General features: G+C 40.6%; 1 protein-coding gene across 3 annotated transcripts in view; it reads right to left on the bottom strand.

Moving 5' to 3' along the window:
* The window catches only part of LOC134350466 (tRNA (32-2'-O)-methyltransferase regulator THADA-like), a 429,822-nt gene that overhangs the window by 175,077 nt on the left and 231,164 nt on the right, over positions 1 to 23,581 (bottom strand). For all 3 annotated transcript variants that reach the window (XM_063055680.1, XM_063055682.1, XM_063055681.1), the window contains exon 28: positions 14,265 to 14,433. In XM_063055680.1, coding sequence (XP_062911750.1) covers positions 14,265 to 14,433 — 169 coding nt within the window. The remainder of the gene's footprint in view (positions 1 to 14,264; positions 14,434 to 23,581) is intronic.

Below are 23,581 nucleotides of genomic sequence, written 5' to 3'. Positions count from 1 at the left end.
GTTCTGGAATGGTTCCAGAGGTCTGGAAAATTGCAAATGTCACCCCACTCTTTAAGTTCAAGAGTGTCAGGGGTCAGAAGTGTGTGAAGTTGTCATTCCTAGGGAGAAGGTTCTTTGGAAACTGAATGGTCTGAAGGTATATTAAATAAGTCACCTGGATCAGATGGTGTACACCCCATCCCAGGGTTCTGAAAGAGGTAGCTGAAGAGATCGCGGAGGCATTAGTAATGATCTTTCAACAATCACTAGGTTCTGGAATGGGTCTGGAAGGCTGGAAAATTGCCATTGTCACTCCACTCTTCATGAAGAGAGAGAGCCAGAAGAAAGGAAATAATAGGTCAGTTAGTCTGAGCTCGGTGTTGAGACGATGCTGTAGTCCTCTATTAAGGATGAGGTTTGGGCTACTTGGAGGCACATGATATAATAGGCCAAAGTCAGCATGGTTTCCTTAGGGGGAAATCTTGTCTGCCAAATCTGTTGGAATTCTTTGAGGAAATATAAGGCAGGATAGACAAAAGAGAGTCAGTGGATGTTGTTTGCTTGGATTTTCAGAAGGCATTTGATAAGGTGCCACACATGAAGCTGCTTAACAAGACAAATTCCTGTGGCTTTATAAGAAAGATATTGGCATGGATAGAGGAATGACTAACAAGCAGAAGGCAACAGTGGGAAGAAAAGGGGCCTTTTCTGTTTGGGTGCCAGTGACTAGTGGTATTCCTCGGGGATCAATATTGGGACCACCACTTGTCACATTGTTTGTCAATGATTTGGATAATGGAATTGATGGCTCTGTGGCAAAGATAGGTGGAGGGGTAGGTAGTGCTGAGGAAGCAATGCGATTGCAGCAGGACTTACACAAGTAGGGAGAATGGGCAAAAAAGTGGCAGATGAACTATCATGTAGGGAAGTGCATGATTATGTACTTTGGTAGAAGGATTAAAAGTGTAGACCATTTTTAAAATGGGGAGAAAAGTCAAAAATCAGAGGTGCAAAGGGACTTAGGAGTCCTTGTGTAGGATTCCATAAAGGTTAACTTGAAGGTTCAGTTGATGGTTAGAAAGGCAAGTGCAATGTTGGCATTCATTTCGAGAGTATAAAAGGAAGGATGTCGTGCTGAGTCATTGTCAATAAGCCATTGGTCAGACCACAGTTGGAATTCTGTGAGCAGGTTTGAACCCCTTATCGCAGAAAGGATGTGTTAGTATTCGAATGAGTGCAGTTAAGGTTCATGAGAATGACTCCAGGAATGAAAGGATTAATGTATGAGGAGAGTTTGATGGCCCTGGGCCTGTGCTCACTGGAGTTTAGAAGAACGAGGGGGAATCTCATTGAAATCTATTAAATATTGAAAGGCCGTGGTAGAGTGGAAGTGGAGAGGATGTTCCCTAAAGTGGCTGAGTCTAGGATCAGAAGGCACAGCCTCAGAACAGAAGGATGTCCATTTAGAACAGAGGTAAGGAGGAATTTCTTCACAGATTGTGGTGAATCTGAGGAATTCATTGTCACGGATAGCTGTGGAAACCAAGTCAATGAGCTTATTTAAAGCAGAAGTTGAAAGGTTCTTGTTTAGTTAAGGCATTGAATGTTACAGAGAGAAGGCAGAAGAAGGGGGTTGAGAGGGATAATAAATCAGTCATGTTGGATTGGTGGAACAGACTCGATGGGCTGCATGGCCCAATTCTGCTCCTATGTCTTATGATCTATTAATCTGGAGCATGTTTGTCATCTCTGTAGCGAGGGCAGCTAGATTTAATCAAACTTAATTACTCTGATACTATTTTGATTCTTATCTCTGACTTTTTATTTTGGAAGTTAAGCTCTCCCAATTTCAGTATTTTCACTTAAGTATTAAGTCATCATATTTAATATCATTATAGATAAGCCAAAATGCAAAGGTTAAACAAAAGTTAAAAAAAATCAAAGCTCAGTAGAACATTAATTTTTCATTTATCGATTGGCCCTAGCTACCAGCAATAAAGTTGTCACTGGAAAATAACAGAGGCACAGTAGGTAAAAAACATGCGCAATTCTACTACAGCTTGATTGTTGGTTAACAAGTAAGTTTACGAATGTTAGTACAAAACACCAGTACAGGTCAAGTAAAGAGAAAGCTGTGGAAAGGAAGGACCAAAAGGCATGGTCAAAAAGAAGAGTATTGATGACCTCTGGAAAGTGGATAGAAAATGCTCAAGTTGAGAGAATTTGGTCTGAAGGTTCTTTTGCTCAGAATTTTCAGGATTAAATCCGGAGTTTAATCCAGTCAAGTGTGAGGTATTGCACTTTGGGAGTTCAAATGTAAAGGGCCAATAATTAATGGATCCTAAGCAGTGTTAATGTATAGAGGAATCTCTCAGCTCCCAAAAAGCCCATAGCTCCCTGAAAGAGGCTGTACACATTGGTAAGGTGATAAAGAAGACCTATGGTAGGTTTGCCTTTACTAATCAGGGCACTGAGTCAAGAAATTACATTGCAGCTTTATGTAACACTACGAAGAGGGTGCAGAAGAGATTTACCAGGATGCTGCCTGGATTAGAGGGCATATACTTGTTTTTTTTTTCCTGAGGCAACAGTGGCTAAGCTGATGTAAATTTATAAGATTATGAGAGGCAGCTAGACAGCCAGTATCTTTTTTTCCAGAACTGCAATGCCTAATACTAGGGGGCAAACAGTTAAGGGGATAAATTCAGAGAAATGCAGGTCACGCAGTTTTTTAAGAGAATGATGGATGCCCAGAGTTGGTAGTGGAGGTGTTGCACAGGCTCTCAGGCATATGAAAATGCAGAGAATGAGGGATATTGACTGTGTGGGGAGAAGAGATTAGGTAGTTACATATTTTATTGCTAGGTTTAGTAGTTTGGCATACAATTGTGGGCTGAATGGCCTGTTGCTGTACTGTGCTGTTCTGAATTCTATGTTCTTGGTAGCTTTTACGATTTTTAATTCTGCATTGTTATTGTTTTATCTCGTTCTGCTTCCATGCACTGTGTAATAATTTGATCTGTATGAACAGTATGCAAGACAAACTTTTTCACTGTATTTTGGTATGTGTAACAATAACAAAACAAATACCAATATTAATATCAGTGCAATGTGGCACACTTGTACTGCTTTCTAGAGTGTTAGAATGGTAAAAATCTTCTAATGAAACCACCATTAAAAATATTGTTCAACGTATCTATTTCCCTGGATTTTCACATGTAACCCAAACGCTCTTTAGCAATATTATACAACTGCAGCCTGAGAATCCAGCTCTAAAGGAGCAATGGTGAATAACTGACAGGGGCCTGGAGCTGCAATTACAGGAGAGATGTTCTGTGTTCCCACAGCCAACGATACTGTCCAACGCAATAGTCAAGTTTGCCTGGAAGGAGGGTGCTTAAGCAATCTCTGCCAGACCTGAACTTCTTCACTATCTTTGAGCTGTCTGGCAAGCCAGCAATGTCAGCAAATCTTCACGCCAAGCTCACCGTATGCTCTGGGTGAAAAAACACACACACACAATAGATGAAATAGTTGTCCTTACGATACAGAATTTAGTTGGTTTTCCTAATGCAGCAGTGAGCAACACACTGATTTAGCAGAGATCAGTAGCAGGACTGTAATGACCAAGGGGTGGGAAGCTGAGAATAACAGTAACCTTTACTTGAGTAGAGAGAGCAGTCTGGCCTTCTGTGAGCCTGTTATCGGGAAGGTACAGACAATCTGGTCAAGCACAGTCTGTGCAGACATTGCTCCTCAGTGAAGTACAGCTGACTGTGGCTCCCCGGATGGAAAACAACACAGAGAATGTTCTCTTCTCTGTCTCCTTGAGTTGTGCTGGCTGTTAAATGCAAATGATGCATTCATTGCATATGTGATAATTAAATGAATATCAATTTGAATCTCCTTCTGTGCAGCCTCTGGTGTCACTGATGTCTATGCTTAATTTCCATGCCCTCCACCAAAAGGAGGGTTAGGTATTACCACAGATTCACTAGAGGCAAGTTCTGAATCCCAGAATGCAGTTGAAGGTGTAAGGAAGGCCCAGTGATAGGTTTATAAGGTAGGTAGAGAAAGAGAAGAAGCTGCAGGTTCTTCATAAGAGTCAGGCCCCTGCACTCAAAAATAACCTCCTTCCATTTTGTTTCACCGAGCTCTCTGAAGTTGCTAACTGGGGCAAATGTGGGGACCATTTTCAATAGATGGGACAGGATATGCATGAGTTTGTTTGTGAGATGGTATACCCCTTCCACCAATGACACAGGGACTGCCAGATAATCTCTGCGCATGATGGAGCTCAGAATAGAGTGCCTGTTTTGTGAGTCTAATGTTGAGAACACAGACAACATTATCATCCCAGCCGAATTGGCAAAGTCTGACTAAAGTCTTCCTATTGGGATGTTGAAATAAAGTTCAAAGTACAGTTATTATCAAAGTATATATTCATTATTCAACCTTGAGATTAATCTCCTTACAGGCAGCCACAACACAAGAAACCCAAAATAACCCATTAAACACTTAATGTGCAGAGAGAGAAAAAAAGCACAAATAGTGCAAACAACAGAAGACAACAGTAATGTTAGTTTGCTTATCCTTCCAGTGAAGTTCAAGATTTCAGCAGAGGTTGCATAAGTTGCATCTTTCCAGTGCCATGAGGTGCCTTCTGTAGGTAGTCGAGCTCTCAGAAGTAGATAGGAGAGCAGTGGACTGCTAAAAAAAATCCTATAACTCTGCTTGGATCACAAACCCACAGACTCTTCACCCACATCTGGGAAGTGAAGGATGTGCCAGGGAATCTCTGAAGATGCTGCTGGTGTGATCACCTTCAACAGGGAACACAAGTACCACAGAGGGAACTTCTGCTGTCCACTGACGAAAAGTCATCACCATGTTCCCCCTCAACCTGCCTCCTTCCAATGCTAAAGAACTGCTCCCCAAATGACAGTATGGACTCCATCCATCCAGGGAAACAGTGGGCACGATCTGTACAGCAAGTAACATGCTGTGAACAGCATCTTACCTTCTTCAATTTCACTAAAACATCTGATTCCATCGATCAGAAGGGACTGTGGCACATCCTCCTCAAATCTGGCTGCCCACATAAATTTGTTTCCATATTACGTGCGTTCTGGGATGGCACACAAGGCATGATACCAATAAGCTGATCTACCATAGAACCACTCTCAGCAGAAACAAAGCAGTGTTATTAACGTGCATCGTCAATGAACAGAGAGGACTTCCCATATCACGGGAAGTGATGTGGGAAGCCTGGTCTATTTAACACACTTAGTAAATGCAGAAATCAGTAAGGAAATTCACTACTGCCCTCATTGTGGTCTGTAGTCAAACTGTGGAAAAGGGTTCTTGAAGTTCAAAGTTCAAAGTTAAAAGTAAAATTTATTATCAGAGTGCATATATGTCACCACATTCAACCTTGATTCTTTTTCCTGCAAATCTAAAGAATAGCAACTAAAAGCAGGATCAATGAAAGAGCAAATAGAGCATAGAATACAACAAATTGTGCAAATGCAGATACAAGTAAATAGCAATAGTAAGAACATAAAATAACAAGATAGAGAGTCCTTAAAGTGAGATCACTGGTTGTCGGAACATCTCAATAGATAAGTGTAGTTATCCTCTTTTGTTCAAGAACCTGATGGTTGACGGGTAGTAACTGTTCTTGAACCTGATGATGCGAGTCCTGAGGCATTTGTACCTTCTACCCGATGGCAGCAGTGAGAATAGAGTATGGCCTGGGTGGTGAGGATCTTTGATGATGGACGTTGCTTTCCGACAACAGTGCTTCATGCAGACGTGCTCAACAGCGGGGAGGGCTTTACCCGTGATGCACTGGTTCAAATCCACTACCTTTTGTTGGATTTTCTGTTCAAAGGCGTTGGTGCTCCCATACCAGGTTATAATGCATAAGAACATAAGAAATAGAAGCAGGAGTAGGCCATCTGGCCTGTCAAGCCTGCTCCACCATTCAATAAGATCATGGCTGACCTGGCCATGGACTCATCTCCACCCACCTGCCTTTTCCCCATTATCTTTAATTCCTTTGATGCAGCCAGTCAATACACTTTCCACCACACATCTCTTGAAGTTTGTCAAGGTTTTTGATGTCATGCAGAATCTCCACAGACTCCTAAAGAAGTAGAGGCGCTGTCATGTTTTCTTTGCAATTACTTTTATAGGATGGGTCCAGGACAAGTCCTCTGAGATAGCAACACCCAAGAATTTAAAGCTACTAATCCTCTTCAGCTATGAACCTCCAATGAGGACTGGCTCATGGACCTCTGGTTTTCCTCTCCTGAAGTCTACAATCAGTTCCTTGGTTTTATTGAAATTAAGGGAGGGGCTGTTGTTATGACACCACTCAGCCAAATTTTCAGTCTCCCTCCTGTATGCTGATTCAACACCACCTTCGATATGGCCCACAAAAGTCAATAGCAAACATAAATAAATGTTGGAGCTGTATTTGGCCACACAGTTACTACTGTAAAGTAGGGGACTAAGCACACAGCCCTGTGCTGCTCTTGTGATGATGCAGATTATGCAGGAGATCTTTTTACCAATCCAAACTGATCGGGGTCTGCAAGTGAGGAAATCAGGATCCAACTGAACAAAGGATTGAAGATCACAGCTTAACATCTGCACACAACTCATGATCTATCGGGCAGCAGTGATTCAACTCTGGCAACGCCCAGGAGGATTAGCTTGTTCTTATCGGGATGAAAGCCAAAAAGTTTTAGAATAGAAGTCCTCCTTGGCCCTGCCCAAACCTTTAAGATATGATATGTTCGCACTAATGTGTTCAGAGTGAACTGAAGTGTTATGGGGCATTCACTGATTCAGCAGGCTGCGTTGCTAAAATGCCTGGCTAGCTTACTACTAAGTTCATTCTGTGAAGATGGAGGGTCCTGCGTGACAGTGAATACGTTTGCACGTGACTGACCCTTCCAACAGTCAGGGAAGCTTTCATAAAAGATGCTGTACGAGTAAACAAGACAGAGTAGAATCGAAGCCAAAATGTTTTAATGCAAGCAAAAATCCTGTTAGGAAGTTCAGGTCTGATCAAAAAATTGGTTCCATTTTCCTCCAAGTTAAATCTATTTTTATCCGAACACCACTTTTTTTCAACATTATATGCAAGCACATCTAGGCCATGGTCTTTCAGATAAAACCATAAAAGCATGTTTTGCACAGTCTTGTAGTCTGTTAACACACAAAAGAGCTAATTGAAAAAGGCATTACTGGGCTGTCGGTGCCCATGAAAGCGTGTGCCAATAACAGTGGGTGCCTTCAGGAGAGGAGCGGGGAAAAAAATGAGCTTGAGAAATAAAACTACACATTATATCAACCATCCATTATCCTCCATATAATTAACATCTTTGCTGCATTATTCTCTGTATAATTACATCCGAAAAGGCTAAAAAAATTTGAACCTTTAATTTAGAAACATATGCTTCAAGAGACACTACAAACTAAAAGTCGAAATTAGGTTAATTACTACTGCATAATTCATACTTAAAATCTACCCCATGAAGTCTATTGGGCACCACGGTATCATAGTGGTAAGCGCAAAGTTATTACAGTTCAGAGTGTAGGAGTTCATGTACGACCTCCCCATGAAATTTGAGGGATTTCTTTCGGTCCTCCAGTTTTGTCCCACAGGTCAAAGACATACTGGGTAGGTTAACTGGTCATCGTCAATGGTTCTACGATTGTCAGGGTTAAACCAGGGCTGTAGGGGGTTGCTGGGTAGTATGTCTTGAAGGGTTGGAAGGGCTTACTCTGCACTGTATTTCTAAATAAATATTAACGATAAAAAACATTTTCAATGAACACTTATTCAAATAGTAAATAATGTGCTGCCAATGACAACAGCATCAGTTCACTTATAAAAATTCAAAACATACAGTGAAAACGGGTCTTTGTGAAAGACTGAAACAAACCTGGTCACAGACTTTCATCACAAAATCTAGTCTGTGCTCCATTGAGAAACATTGTATAGTCTGGAAACACCTCTTATGTCAATACCAATTATTAAAATACAATTGCAAATGTCACTCTAAAAGTAGCTTGGGGTTTTTAGTCCTTATGGCCAGAGCTTTGATTTATTGCAACATTAATATTGATATCCTCAAATACTATTAAATAAACTCAGAATATAAAAGATGCCTGGAGATGGATTTTAGAGGGACAATGCCATTGCTAGTGAAAGAAGATTTTATGTATTTTATGATATGAGCAATGCTAGCTTGTTTACTTTCAATGCCTGTCCTTAGTTGCTGGGGACATTTGAGTATTCTCCTTGAATGTGACTATATCATGATAATGATTTTCCAACAATGACATAGAGTAGAAAATTCCTCCCTGGCAATGAAACAAGAATACCATGCATGCTCAGAATCTGATAAATATCCAACTATTCAAATATTAACACAGCTCGCCTCTTTGTTTCTATCTTGTTATCTACATATGGATTTTTTCAAAACAGAAGAACCAAAATTGTGTGCTATTCTCATTAGAAATGATAACGAGTATATTAGTCCACAAAGAACTGGATCCAACAGCATAGCATTGAAAATTAAATAGCTTGTTGACAGAGGCTGGAGTCACGAACAAGAATGGGCACTCAAGCAAATTAAAGTCACCAGCCAAGGAATCCACAGCCATCAGGGTCAATGCCCTATCCCTACTTAAACAATGGTGGGGGATTGTATTGCAGACAGTAAGGGCCTGCAAAGAGGATTTAATATTATGTTGAATCCATTTCATGAAGAACAAAGTTCAGCCTGAAGTTCAAAGTAAATTTATTATCAAAGTACATACACATGTCACCATATACAACCATGAGATTCATTTTCTTGTGGGCATACTCAATAAATCCATAATAGAATAATAATCACAATTGAATCAACGAAAGATTACACCAACTCGGGTGTTCAACCACTGTGCAAAAGTGAACAAACTGTGCAGATACAAAAAGAAAGAAATAATATTAAATAATTAAGCAATAAATATCAAGAACATGAGATGAACAGTCTTAGAAAGAGTCCATAGGCTGTGCAAACATTTCAGTGACAGCTCAAGTGAAGTTGAATGTAGTTAGCCCTTTGTGTCCAAGAGCCTGATGGTCGAGGGGTAATAACTGTTCCTGAAGTTGGTGATGTGAGTCCTGAGGCTCCTGTGCCTTCTTCCTGAATGGCAGCAGCGACAGAAAGCATGACATGGGTGGTGGAAGTCCCTGTTGATGGAGGCTGCTTTCCTGCGACAATGCTTTGTGTAGATGTGCTCAGTGCTAGGCTGGGCTTTACCCGTGATGGACTGGGCCATATCCACTACTTTTTGTAGGATTTTCCATACAAGGGTATTGATGCTTCCATACCAGGCTGTAATGCAGCCAGTCAATATACTCTGCAACATACAGATGTTTGCCAAAGTTTTAGATGTCATGCTGAATCTTCACAAATTCCTGAGGAAGTAGAGGTGCTTCATTTGCAATTGGATTTATGTGCTGGGCCTAGGACAGGTCCTCTGAAATGATTACACTGAGGAATTTAAAGATGCTGACCCGGTCCATCTCCGATCCTCTGATGAAGACTGGCTCATGGACCTCTGGTTTCCTCCTCCTGAAGTCAATAATCTAATGGTTTCACAGTCCCAATGCAGTGCATTTCTGAAATTACTGGCTAGTTCTTAAGCGATGCATGTTAAATACTTTTGGAGTTAAAAGATCCCTCCAGCCAAGAATACAGACACACCCTACCTCCACTTAATAGACATTCATTGTCACAAGGTAACGTGCTCTTAGTACAAATTGTAAAAACATGTTTCACTTGCTTTTCTAACAGAGGGAAAATAAAGGGCATACTTAATTATCTTCTTTGAATGTGGTTGACTCCTGGCGGTTCTCACTACACACCCTTTTCTTGACATAGCTGCCAAGATCAGACAGGATTGCCATATGTACAGACAGAGAACTGCAATTCCAGAAGGACCATTCATTGGAAATTAAACCAAAGCTCCTCTATTGGGTAAGCTGAAGATCACATGAAATTATATGAGAAGCTGGAAAGTTTCCTAGTGTTCTGGAACTTATTCATCTCTCAAACTTCAACAAGCTAATTAAACAACAATTTACCTAATTGCTGCAGGATTAATGGCTGCTGTGTGCACGGTTAATGGCAGGACCCACAAGAGTGATGATGTACACAGGACCTCAGGCTACAAGTCCTGAGCTCCCTGAAAATGATTGTGCACAAGGCGTGCATGAAGGCATGCTTGGCTTTATTACTCACAGCACTGAGTTCAAGAGTCAAGACGTTGTCTTGCAACTTTATAAAACTTTGGTTAGGCTGCATTTGGAGTACTGCATTCAGTTATGGTCACCCCCTTATTGGTAGAATGTGGAGGCTTTGAAAAGTGTGGAAAAGAGGTTTACCAGTAAGCTGTCTGGATAAAGAGTTGGTGCTATGATGAGAAATTGGAGAAACTTGCATTGTTTTATTTGGAGTGGTGGAAACTGAGGGGAGACCTAATAGAGGATTAAAGGAATATCAGAGGCGTGGATATAGCAGATAGCCAGTATCATTTACTCAGGGTTGAAATGTCTAATACTACAGGTTATGTACTTAAGGACAGAGGTATTACGTTCAAAGGAAATGTGTGGGACTAGTTTTTTTTGCACTCAGTGAGTGGAGGATTACCAAATACACTGCTTGGGTGGTAGCAGAGACAAGTACAACAGAGACATTTAAAAGGCTTTTAGATGGGCACATGTGTATGTCGAAAGTAGAGAGATATCAACTTGTGTAATTTAGTTCAGTACTTAAATACCAGTTTAATGAGTTTGATGTAACTCCATGAGCCGAAAGGCTTGTTCCTCTGGTACAGTGTTCTATGTTCTATTTATGCTCTAAATCAATTTGAAACAATCTAGTTGGTAATAGATTTTCAAGTAACTCTATTGGTAAGAAGTTTCATTCACATTTGTGCAATCCATTTGCAAATGTATGGCACCAGTCAGGATGGCAGAACTGTCAGTTGTGCCTAATTTTAACAAAAGGCAAAGTAACAGCTGGCATTCATGACCCGGTGTCAACGAAGAATTTCATTTTTAGGGCAGAATGAAATGAGAAGAACATGGCTCTGCTTTTAATAGCATGACTCCATTTCCATCACATCCCTAGAACACCTAACATGAACACTTTTACGCTGCGCTTCCCAATGAAATGTAATTCAAGATTAAACAATCACACTCTGGATTGGCTCCAGTTCCATCCTCTGAATTAAGGTCAACACAGGTAGTCCAAAGGCAGATGGCTGAACAGTGAGAGAAATGCATTTGGTGAGCAAATTGGTGAAGTTGATGTAGATGGTGGAAGGAACATTAGTGAGTAAACAAGTAGCCACTGCCTGCCCTTGTACTCTTTTCCAGTTCTATCATCTCCTGGGATGTCAGCTCCCATCCATTTCTGGTCCCGGATCATCCAAAAACTTAACTACTCCATCAACATGGCCAATACTTCAATTGCCAAAATCTAAGCTGTAGAATTCCCTTCATAGACCTCTCCACTTTTTCTATGTGTCTCATGACACACACTCAAACTTGTCACTTTAATCCAGATTTGGCAATCTGCCGTAACATCGCAAGTAGCTTGGTCAAATTTTGTTTGATGATGACCCCATGACATACCCTTGGGAAGTTTTATAACATTAAAGTTCTATATTAATACAAACAGCTGTTATTTACAAAAGTACAGTAGAATAATCTTTTTTTTTCTGGTCTAACATTTACTTAGGGAAGAAAGAACAATGAGGGATCCCTTATGCACAAGGTGGTGGGTAAAGCTGAAATGAAAACTAGGCTGTGATATTACAAGGTGACCACGGGGTAACTAGTCACCAGTAATGGGGCAAAAGGTGATGCAATTAGGAACAGTGAAGTGGAAACACATCTACAAAGAAAGCTTGTGAGATTACAAGGAAATAACCTTACTGGCACAAACCAGATTGCTTTCTCAAGATCACCCCTGACACAATGTAAGGCTCCTCCTACACAACAGTCCCGCTCAGTGGCGCAATAATATCAGTGCCGGACTCCGGAGCGAAGGTTCCCGAGTTCAAATCCAAGTCTGGTTGAGCGTCAAGCTAGCAACTCGGCCTCGTAAAAACAAGAATAGCTTGCTACAGAAACACCGTCACGACGGTGCCCTGATAACTCCACTGCTGAGTTAAGGGCTATTCTTCTTCTTCTTCTTCTTCTTCCTCCTACACAATACATCTTACAAATTTTTTAAACCAGTATTGGGACACCATACGTTAAATGCTTTAAGGTCACCAGGTGTAAATCTTAAGCTAGCAAAAGTAGAAAAAGATGATACACATTATTAAGGTGACCTTATAAAGAAATCCCCCATTACATAATTCACAAATCATAGTGTCATAGATACATAGAGTACTGCAGCAAAGAAGCAGACTTGATGGCACATCTAGTTCATGCCAACCTGAACATCTGCCTAGTTCCATCTACCTGCACCCCAGACCATATGTCTTCAAACCTCTTCTATCTATGAGCCTATCCAAGTATCCCTTAAATGTTTCAATTGAACCCACATCTACTACTTCCGTTGGCAGCTCATTCCACACTCTCACCACATTCTGAGTGAAGTTTTCTATTTTACCTTTCATCCTAAACCTTTGACCTCTAGTTTTAGGTCTCACCCAGTCTCAGGGGAAATAGGCTACTTGAATTCCCCTTACCAACAAACCTCATAATTTTGTACAACTTTAAAAGATTTCCCTTCATTCTCCTATGTTCCAGGGAATAAAAACCTATTCAACCACTCCCTATAACTCAGCTCCTCAAGTCTTTGTAAATTTTCACTACACTCTTTTAATCTTATTGATATCTTTGTGTAGACAGGTGACCAGAACTGCACAGTTCAGCCTCACCAACATCTTAAACAACTTCAGCATAACATCCCAACTCCTGTACTCAGTGATTTATGAAGGCCAATGTGCCAAAAGCTCTCTTTATAACCCTATCTACCTGTGATGCCACTTTGAAGGAATTATGGACCTGTATTCACCAGTTTTAAAACATTTAAAATATCTGAGATACAGAATAAAAATTTGCTCAGGAAATTTATGTAAATAAATAAACATACACTTCAAAAAAATTTACATTTTTTGATACGCACAGTCGATGTGTCTTCGCATTACAGAAAATCACTATATGGATGGTTTTCTAGGAATGCAACACCCTGTAGCACAAGGGTCATCTGTGGTATGATCGTGGTTTGAAATGAAGGATAGGTGGGTAGGTTTTATGATGTACACTGCAATGTGTTCTAACATGATTTCAGAATGTATGAATAGATTTGCAGTTAAACCTTGAAAGAGCCTGTTCTGGTATCTTTGGCTCCCCACCCAACCCTACATCACTCCAATAATATTAAAAATTAGAATTGCCCAAAATGAATACATGTACAGTTATCAGAGTGCACATATTGGTTATCAGCAACTGGATTTCCAAGGATTTTCTTTTCATGAATAAGTGAATACATTTCCAATAACAGATGTTTTAAATAACTTTTGTAACTTGAGGGCTAATTATGACACAGCCAGTTCTCCAACATGAAGGTAAGCATTTCCCTCTGAATGTTAGACTGAAATACATATGATTTACTTCATCCAAACTGCTGTTGGAGCTCTGGCAGTACATTTATCTTTTGGAGAAGGTCTCTGAAAAAGCCCATTTCTCACTCTAACCCCGCCTCTTCTTTCTTTGCAATAAAGCAGACAGCTCAACAGCTGTTATATATAGCACTACAGTCACTTTTACTAAACAATACTAAAAGCAGGAGAAATTATGACACATGATTTTGACTAAAAAACTAAGTTCCCCGGGGCTCTTTTTGGAAAAGGACTGTTATTTAAGAGATTTTTAATCCTGTGGGAAGTATTGGAAATAAAATTATGTAAGAAACCATTGATTTGGATTTAAAATCCCCTTTAATTTACAGGATGGCAAACTGGCCATTACCAGCCCAAACAAAGCACTGTCTTTATTCATACTGCACATAACTTTCAAGTAAGTGCAGTCATATCCAGTTTTACACATTTCTAATATTTTTGATTGTCTCTACGGCTTGATTTAGATTAAAGCATGTAAAACATACATTGTGGTCCCTGCCATCAGGCAACCTGCTGATGACTGGTTATGGTGGTTATCAATCCAGCTCTACTCTCTCACATTTACTGTTTGCTCTTACCTGAAGCAGTGTCCCGTGGATCTGGTTCTGTCGTATACGTGGATCTGTGGGAGCCGGTAAGGTTTCCATCAAGGACTGTGCCATTGGAAGAATTCGATCAATTGCCACAAAGGGAACGAGGGCAAGAGCAGCCATCTCACGGGATCGATGCACAGGCGAGTGACCACATCTGCAAGAAAAAGACAACCTTACAGACTTGTTGTGAAACATGGACGTTGTGTCTCATCTTGCACCAAGTACTAATGAATGACAGGTGTTTCTTAGAGCAATTGGGATGATTTGGATACAAATACTTTTGAATGCCAGAAACCTCATAAATTTTCACAAAGCTTGTTCATCAGTTATGATTTTCCAGCAGCACCAGTTTCATCATGTGTCCCTGTGAGCAGCCTGAGGATGCCCTGATACACAGCTGCTCATATTGAACCATGACAAGGTTCCTGGTAACCCTCTATAGACCTACTTTATAAATTTACCGTCAGGTAGTTCATCCTCAACACAACCATCTCAAGTGCAACATGAATTGGGAGCATCTGTGCAATCATGCAGGAAATGTCATGTGGGGAAGGCCCCTCCCTCCACCTGGTTTTGTTTGTCAAGTTCTGGTGATGAGGCATTTTGGCAAAGGATTTTGACAGTTTGCTTCAGAAACCGTCCCATAGAACCGATCATGTTCTTCTCCATGCTGAGCACTGCCTGCTGGACTTGTGGTCAAAGGTGTTTCTCTGAAGGAAATTCTCTATGAATATCGGGCTGTGTGGCAAAATCCAGCTGCATGGATTTCCCAGGAACAAGACCTGAACGCCAGGGACAGTAGAAACTCAGCACATTGTACACATAGTAACACTCGGTGTGTGTGTACTTTGGTTTTATGCACAGCCTGATGAGGCACAGACAAAACGGCCATTAGTACGAGAGCAACATTGGGTTTACTTTTCTTTCAGTTCTGTGGAGTTGTATATTGCAACCCACTGGATGTGCTCCACTGTGATCCAGATGAAACAGAAGTTGACTGCCAAAGTAGAGCATTGGGGTATGGGCCACACCTGACCACGTACAACAACACCAAATACACCTCACACCCGATAACCAAATTCTTGCCTATGATCAAGAGGAACCATCGCCCCAAATTTCTGATTTTTATTGATTGCTCAATTGGACACCCACAATGGGACAAGGTTTCGACTGTGACCATCAACCGGACTCCAGGTTAAAGTCTCTTTGAGCTGAACTCCCATAACAAACTTTTCCTGAAGGATGCATCCTTATGGCAGAGCACAAATACAGGAAGGTGCCTGGAAAGATGTGATGTCCCATATTAAAAAGAAGCATTTTTTTCCACTAGTGACAGTAACCATTGATAGTTTTAGTCATGAGTACGTTTGGCAGAAATAAATTGGCTGTTTATTTGACCGAAATATGTGATGCCAACATTACTGCATTGCTGTTTTGCAATCAAAAGAAAAAAGCTGGAAATAATCAGTGGTCCATGTAGTATCTTAGTGAAAGACTAGTAACATTTCGGAACGCCTGAACAAACTTCTGTTTCATCTGTGGATCATGGTGGAGCCCATCCTATGGGCTGCAATATCCAACTCTCCATGGAAATTTGTCTGTGCCTCATCAGGCTGTGCATAAACCAAAATACGCACACACCAAATGTTACTATGTGCTGAGTTTCTACGTTCCCCGGTGTTCTGACAGATGAGCCGGGTCTTGTTCCTGGGAAATCCATGCAGCTGGATTTTGTCACACAGCCTGTCATTCATAGAGGATTTCCTTCAGAGAAGCACCTTGGACCACAAGTCCAGCAGGCAGTGGTCAACATGGAATGTCCTGCAGGCTCTGCTGGAGAAAGACAACAGATGAGGGATCTAATCAGATCCCTCCACAAATGCTGCCAGGGCTGCTGAGTACTTCCAGCATTCTTTGTTTTTAATTTCAGCTTTTGAACATCTGCAGTTTTTCTTTTGCTTTCCAATTATTGTTTTGCAAACACTTTCAGGGGAATTTGAGCCACTTCCAATTTACACACCAATTCAATGATTTGTTTCCTGACATTCTGGATGACTCATCTGGTACTTTATGGAAAAAACAAACATATGGTTTCAGATTTTGTATCAGGGAAAGAGGTGAGAAGCAGAAAGTGCTGAAAGGCATATCCGGGAAAGTCAAATAGACAGGACTCAAACAATCATCTTATTTTAGAGAGAGGGAACAAAAAGAAACAACCATAAACATTCTCATTCTAGCACCGTCAGCCACATACTTGCCAGTTCCTAAAATGCAACCTGGATTGAGAGGAAGTGTAGAAATACAATGCAAGAGGCAATATACTCTGGGACAAGTGCTTTAACGCAAAGTAACAACGATTTTTAATATACAGTGAATTCTGGTTAGTTGGGACACGCCAGGACCAGTACATTTTGGCTCAATTTATCGGCTGCCCCAATTAGCTGAAGTTTCATGGAAATAGTTAAAAAGGTACAAAAAAGATAAACTGAGTAACAAATACAGAAGAAATGAAAACACTACAAATACTACTGCAGTAAGATTAAACTGTAATAGTTCCTAGGAGGAATTTATCTACATCATGTTCTCTTGAATTTGAAGAAACAAAATCAGTACAGACACCATGTGAAGAATTGACTGACTTCATACAATGCTGTCGGCAATCGCATCCTCCAAATCTTCATTTTCATTGTAACATTCAAGATGTTACATTCAAAGTTGAAACCTTCAAATGTTTTGTAGTTTCCAACTTGAAGAAGTTAAATCGTTTCATTTTCACTCCTGGACGTTCCTGGCATCTCCAAGCCTGAACGTTTGAAACTGCAGTGAGCAAAACTTTTCTGAATTGTCTTACTGCTCATTTCCCGCCAACTAAACAGTGACAAAAATCACTACTTTTTGAACACAAATGCACACAATTGGCACTATTTAAATCTATTGGCTCGGAGCACAGTGTTGTGTCTAATGGCCATGTGAGTGCGTGCAACTAACGCTAGTTGCAAGTCTCCTGCCCAACTAAATGGCATAGTGCCCCAAATAAATGAAAGGAATCCCAGCTATTTTCTCAATGAACTTTTGTTCTTTAAGAATTGTCCCAAATAAGCGCCTGCCCTGATTAACCGATGGCTCAATTAACTAGAATACATTGTAACCCATCACACTGTGATCAGTGGTGACACTAAATGCCTAAGGATGAAAACTGTTCCATTGTACACTTGAAGATCAAAATTTCACTCAAAAACAGCAGCTGGAATCTATTCTACAGATCACTACAGTGACCCAAATTGTAACGAATTATTCACTCAATTTCACCTTTGTTGATTCAGTTTTGTGAGACCACTAAAGGTTATTTACAACACAGTGGCATGCAGTTTGCTGGATGAATAAACAAGCGATGCAGTTCACGAAGAGTTAATCCCATAATCACAATCACTGCGATATTTTCCATTTAGTTAGCACTTTTATGCCCACGTTGCTACACCTTAGTTACATTAGCTACATCAACAAGTTCTGCAGAGTTGGGAACAAAATTTAAAGCTAGCAGCATATTCAGGAATGACCAGATACGCTCCGTGACCTTTACTGGTGCACAGTTTCCCAAAGGGTCACGGATAAATAATGGAAAATGGGAACATAGCCAAGTGCTCTTGATCCAGAAACACTCCGTAGGAGGGCACTTTCCAAAGTGCACACGTCATTACTTCTTACTGTAATGTAGAACACACGAGTGGATGTAAGATATATGTATCACTGGCAGATGCTTGACCAGATGACAAATATATTGCAGGCAGCCCAACGTTCCCTCTAATTTTTTTTACAGCTGTGAGGCATTTCAAATTTTTTTTTTGTAATATGCATACAAGGAATATTTAGAATAATAATTGAAAAAAATCAAATAGTTTTGATTTTATTTATTAATTGAAGGGTATAATGAAATGCAGTACAAAAAAAATCTTCCACATTTCATAAACTTTTTCTGGCTGCCTCCAATTCCATCTGCATGACAATAAAGGTATGTGCGTGGGAGCATTTCAGATACTGCGCAGCCATGCACCCATGCTGTTTAGAAGGAACAGTGAATTTTTTCAGTTTCTCACCACTACTACTTGTTTGTCTTCTATCTGTACCACCCCTATTTTACCATTAAACATAACAGTAAGTGTAATATAATTTGGATCATTTTAAATGACAATAACAAAGTCAATTAGATGGCAAACAAAGGAAGGATATCCTCGGGATGCAAATATACTAATTTCATTCGGGAAAAAGATCCATGATCCTTTGCTCCCTTTGCCACGCAAACCCAGTAGCATGGTGGACTCCTAATTACCCACTAAAATGGCCAACAATTCAGAAGTTGTTGGGGGGGGCAACAAATTTTGGTCATGCCAGATAAATCATAAGACCATAAGACACAGAAGCAGAATTAGGCCATTCAGCCCATTGAGTCTGCTCTGCCATTCCATCATGGCTGATCCTGGATCCCACTCAACCTCATACACCTGCCTTCTCGCCATATCCTTTGATGCCCTGACCAATCAGGAAATGATCAATTTCCGCCTTAAATATACGCACGGATGGCCTCCACCGCAGAGTGTGGCAGAGCATTCCATAGATTCACTATTCTCTGGCTAAAAAAATTCCTCCTTACCTCTGTTCTAAAAGGTCATCCCTCAATTTTGAGGTTGCACCCTCTAGTTCTGGATACCTCCATATAGGAAACATCCTCTCCACATCCACCTTATCTAGTCATTTTAATATTTGGTAGGTTTCAATGAGATCCCTACACATTCTTCTAAATTACAGTGAGTACAGACCCAAAACTGCCAAACGCTCCTCATATGTTAACCCCTTCATTCCCAGAATCATCCTTGTGCGCCTGCTCTGGACTCTCTCCAATGACAACACATCCTTTCTGAGATATGAGGCCCAAAACTGTTGACAATACTTCAATTACAGCCTGGCTAGTGTCTTATAAAGCCTTACCATTATCTCCTTGCTTTTATATTCTATTCCCCTTGAAATAAATGCCAACATTGCATTTGTCTTCTTTACCACAGACTGAACCTGTAAATTAATCTTTTTGGAGTCTTGCACAAGAACTCCTAAGTCCCTCAGCATCTCTATGTTCGAACCTTCTCCCCACTTAGATAATAGTCTACACTATCATTCCATTTACCAAAATACATTATCATACATTCCCAACATTGTCTCCATCTGCCACTTTTTTTGCCATTCTTCCAATGTGTCTAAGTTCTGCTGCAATCGCATTGCTTCCTCTCCACTACCTACCCCTCCACCTGTCTTCATCTCATCCACAAACTTTGCCACAAAGCCATCAGTTCCATTATCTAAATCATGGACAAATCATGTGAAAAATAGTGGTCCCAATACTGACCCCTGAGGAACAACGTAAGTAATTTGCAGCCAACCAGAAAGGGCCACTCACTGCCTCCTGCTAGAGTCAGTTATCAAAGATGTGATAACAGCACATTTGGAAAGCGGTGAAATCATCGGACAAAGTCAGCATGGATTTGTGAAAGGTAAGTCATGTCTGACGAATCTCATAGAATTTTTTGAGGATGTAACTAGTAGAGTGGATAGGGGAGAACCAGTGGATGTGGTGTATTTGGATTTTCAAAAGGCTTTTGACAAGGTCCCACACAGGAGATTAGTGTGCAAACTTAAAGCACACGGTATTGGGGGTAAGGTATTGATGTGGATAGAGAATTGGTTGGCAGACAGGAAGCAAAGAGTGGGAATAAACGGGACCCTTTCAGAATGGCAGGCAGTGACTAGTGGGGTTCCGCAAGGCTCAGTGCTGGGACCCCAGTTGTTTACAATATATATTAATGACTTGGATGAGGGAATTAAATGCAGCATCTCCAAGTTTGCGGATGACACGAAGCTGGGCAGCAGTGTTAGCTGTGAGGAGGATGCTAAGAGGATGCAGGGTGACTTGGATAGGTTAGGTGAGTGGGCAAATTCATGGCAGATGCAATTTAATGTGGATAAATGTGAAGTTATCCACTTTGGTGGCAAAAACAGGAAAACAGATTATTATCTGAATGGTGGCCGATTAGGAAAAGGGGAGGTGCAACGAGACCTGGGTGTCATTATACACCAGTCATTGAAAGTGGGCATGCAGGTACAGCAGGCGATGAAAAAGGCCAATGGTATGCTGGCATTTATAGCAAGAGAATTCGAGTACAGGAGCAGGGAGGTACTACTGCAGTTGTACAAGGCCTTGGTGAGACCACACCTGGAGTATTGTGTGCAGTCTTAGTCTCCTAATCTGAGGAAAGACATCCTTGCCATAGAGGGAGTACAAAGAAGGTTCACTAGATTGATTCTTGGGATGGCAGGACTTTCATATGATGAAAGACTGGATGAACTAGGCTTATACTCGTTGGAATTTAGAAGATTGAGGGGGGATCTGATTGAAACGTATAAAATCCTAAAGGGATTGGACAGGCTAGATGCAGGAAGATTGCTCCCGATGTTGGGGAAGTCCAGAACGAGGGGTCACAGTTTGAGGATAAAGGGGAAGCCTTTTAGGACCGAGATTAGGAAAAACTTCTTCACACAGAGAGTGGTGAATCTGTGGAATTCTCTGCCACAGGAAACAGTTGAGGCCAGTTCATTGGCTATATTTAAGAGGGAGTTAGATATGGCCCTTGTGGCTAAAGGGATCAGGGGGTATGGAGGGAAGGCTGGTACAGGGTTCTGTGTTGGATGATCAGCCATGATCATACTGAATGGCGGTGCAGGCTCAAAGGGCTGAATGGCCTACTCCTGCACCTATTTTCTATGTTTCTATGCCTGTCAGCCATTCCGCTATCCATGCTAGTATCTTTTCTGTAACGCTACAGGATTTTATCTTGTAAGCATCCTCATGTGTGTCACCTTATCAAATGCCACCTGAAAATGCAAGTAACTGACATCCACTGCCTCTCTTTTGTCCACCCTGCTTGTTACTTCCTCTAAGAACTCTAACAGATTTGTCAGGCAAGATTTCCCTTGACAAGAAATCATGCTGACTTTGACTTACTTTATCATTATTTTCCAAGTACCCCAAAACGTCATCCTTAATAATAGACTCCAACACTTTCCCAAACACTGAGGCTAGGATAACTGGCCTATAATTTCCTTTCTTTTGCCTTCCTCCCTTCTTAAAGACTGGAGTAATATTTGCACACTTCCAGTCCTCCGGGACCATGCCAGAATCAAGTGATTCTTGAAAGACCAAGAGCAATGCATCTGTTGTCTCTTCAGCGACCTCTCTCAGGACTCTGGGATGTAGTCCATCTGGCCCAAGTAACTTATCTACCTTAACACCTTTCAGTCTGCCTCGCACTTTTTCCTTTGTAATAGCAATGGCAGTCACTCCTGCTCCCTGACACTCACAACCTCTGGTACACTGCTATTGTCTTTCACAATGAAGACAGATGCAAAGTACCCATAAAGTTCATCTGCCATTTCTTTGTCGCCCATTACTACCTCACTAGCATCAGTTTCTGGTGGTCCAATATCAACTCTTACCTCCATTTTATTCTTTATATAACTGAAAAAAAAAACTTTTAGTATCCTGCTTTCCTGTCATATCCTGCTGTATCATTGTTTAGTCTGCCCTTATATTTCATCTTTTCTCTTCTTATAGCTTTTTTAGTTGCCTTTTGTTGGACTTTAAAAGCTTCCCAATCATCCAACTTCCCACTCACTTTTGCTACCTTATATGCCCTTTCCTAGGCTTTTATGCAGTCTTTAACTTCCCTTGTCAGCCATGGTTGCCTACCCCTGCCATTTGAGAATATCTTCTTCTGTGGGACATACCTATCCTGTGCCTTGTGAATTATTCGCAGAAACTTCAGCCATTTCTGCTCTGCCGCCATTCCCACCAGAATGAATAAGCAGACAATGCTCTCTCAGTATGCATCAATCGCTGTAACTTTAATAATTAAATACTGTTTATAACCATTATGTATATAGTTGATTGTTAATACTGCAATATCTTTACAACACTGGTGTTTCACTCCTTTCCATCTATACATAGAAATATATATAAACTACAGAAAGGAAACCGACTATTTGGCTCCAGACACTATAAATATTTGCCCTCCACAAAGGAAAATAACCTCAAACAAATTCATACACCCTGCTCTCATTTCACATCACTTCTTTTTCTTCAGTCTATTGATTTAATTTTAGATACTGACAACTTCCGCTTTAACAACTAGCCATGGCTGCGAATTCAGCATTTTCACAACTCTGTGTATACTTGCTCTCTGATGTAGCTTTCTCACATTCAATGTTTTATAAGACTTTCACAGTTAACACTCCTTCAATGTAGCTCAAGAACGAGTACACAAAATTTAAAGGAAAAAACATATTTAACTGAAGATTGGTAATTATAGAATTCAGTCTTGGTGTGAATAGCCGAAGGAGATAGTGTAGATGCATTTTTACAGCGAGGCTGGATAAACATACAAAGAAGGACAGAGGGCTACGGTGGCAGATTTAGCTCAAGAAACAGAAGGACTGTACTGGTTGAGCTAAATGGCCTGTTTCTGTGCCATATGCACATAACGTACAACACAAAATCTGTAGCGAAGAAAATTAAATTCCAAGTGTTTTGAGTTGCCTCATTCTAGGCAACATTCTAATGAATCTATAGTGATCAATACACTTCCTATTGCATGCAGCCTAATGATGTATAAGGTGCTCTAACGCTCTCAGTTAGCTTTCAACATTTCTGTCCATGCTTCTTATAAAATAATTCCAAAACTTGTATCAAGCTAGGTACTGCTATTAATGTTGTCAATCTTTTGTCTCAAGTTGCTGTTCTGTTTGTAATCAGTGAGATTTGATACTATTAGCTATGTGCTACTTTCCAAATTATTGATAGTTAATGAATAAATATTTTCTCAGAACATCATTCCCTTGGAAACTATAACTCACTTTCAACCACTCAAAAAGTGTCCTCTAATCCCACCCTGATTAAAATAAGAATCAATATTATTCTTCAGTATGAGTTATCCCATTGTCACTTCCACTTATATACAATTAACAATCATATACAAGAATTTAGTAATACATTGAAAATGCTGGAGGAACTCAGCAGGGCAGACAGCATCTATGGAAAAGAGCAAACCATCAACATTTCAGGCTGAAATGTTGACTGTTTACTTTTTCCCATAGATGCAGCTTGGCCGACTGAGTTCCTCCAGCATTCTGTGTGTGTTTACAGTATTTGATTTCCAGCATCTGTAGATTTTCTCTCGTTTGTGATACTCGTGGATTTGACA

This window comes from Mobula hypostoma, chromosome 8 (genome assembly GCF_963921235.1).
Source record: "Mobula hypostoma chromosome 8, sMobHyp1.1, whole genome shotgun sequence".
Taxonomy (NCBI): Eukaryota; Metazoa; Chordata; class Chondrichthyes; order Myliobatiformes; family Myliobatidae; genus Mobula; species Mobula hypostoma.
Note: the sequence above shows the minus strand (reverse complement) of the source record. Positions and strands in the feature narration are given on the sequence as shown.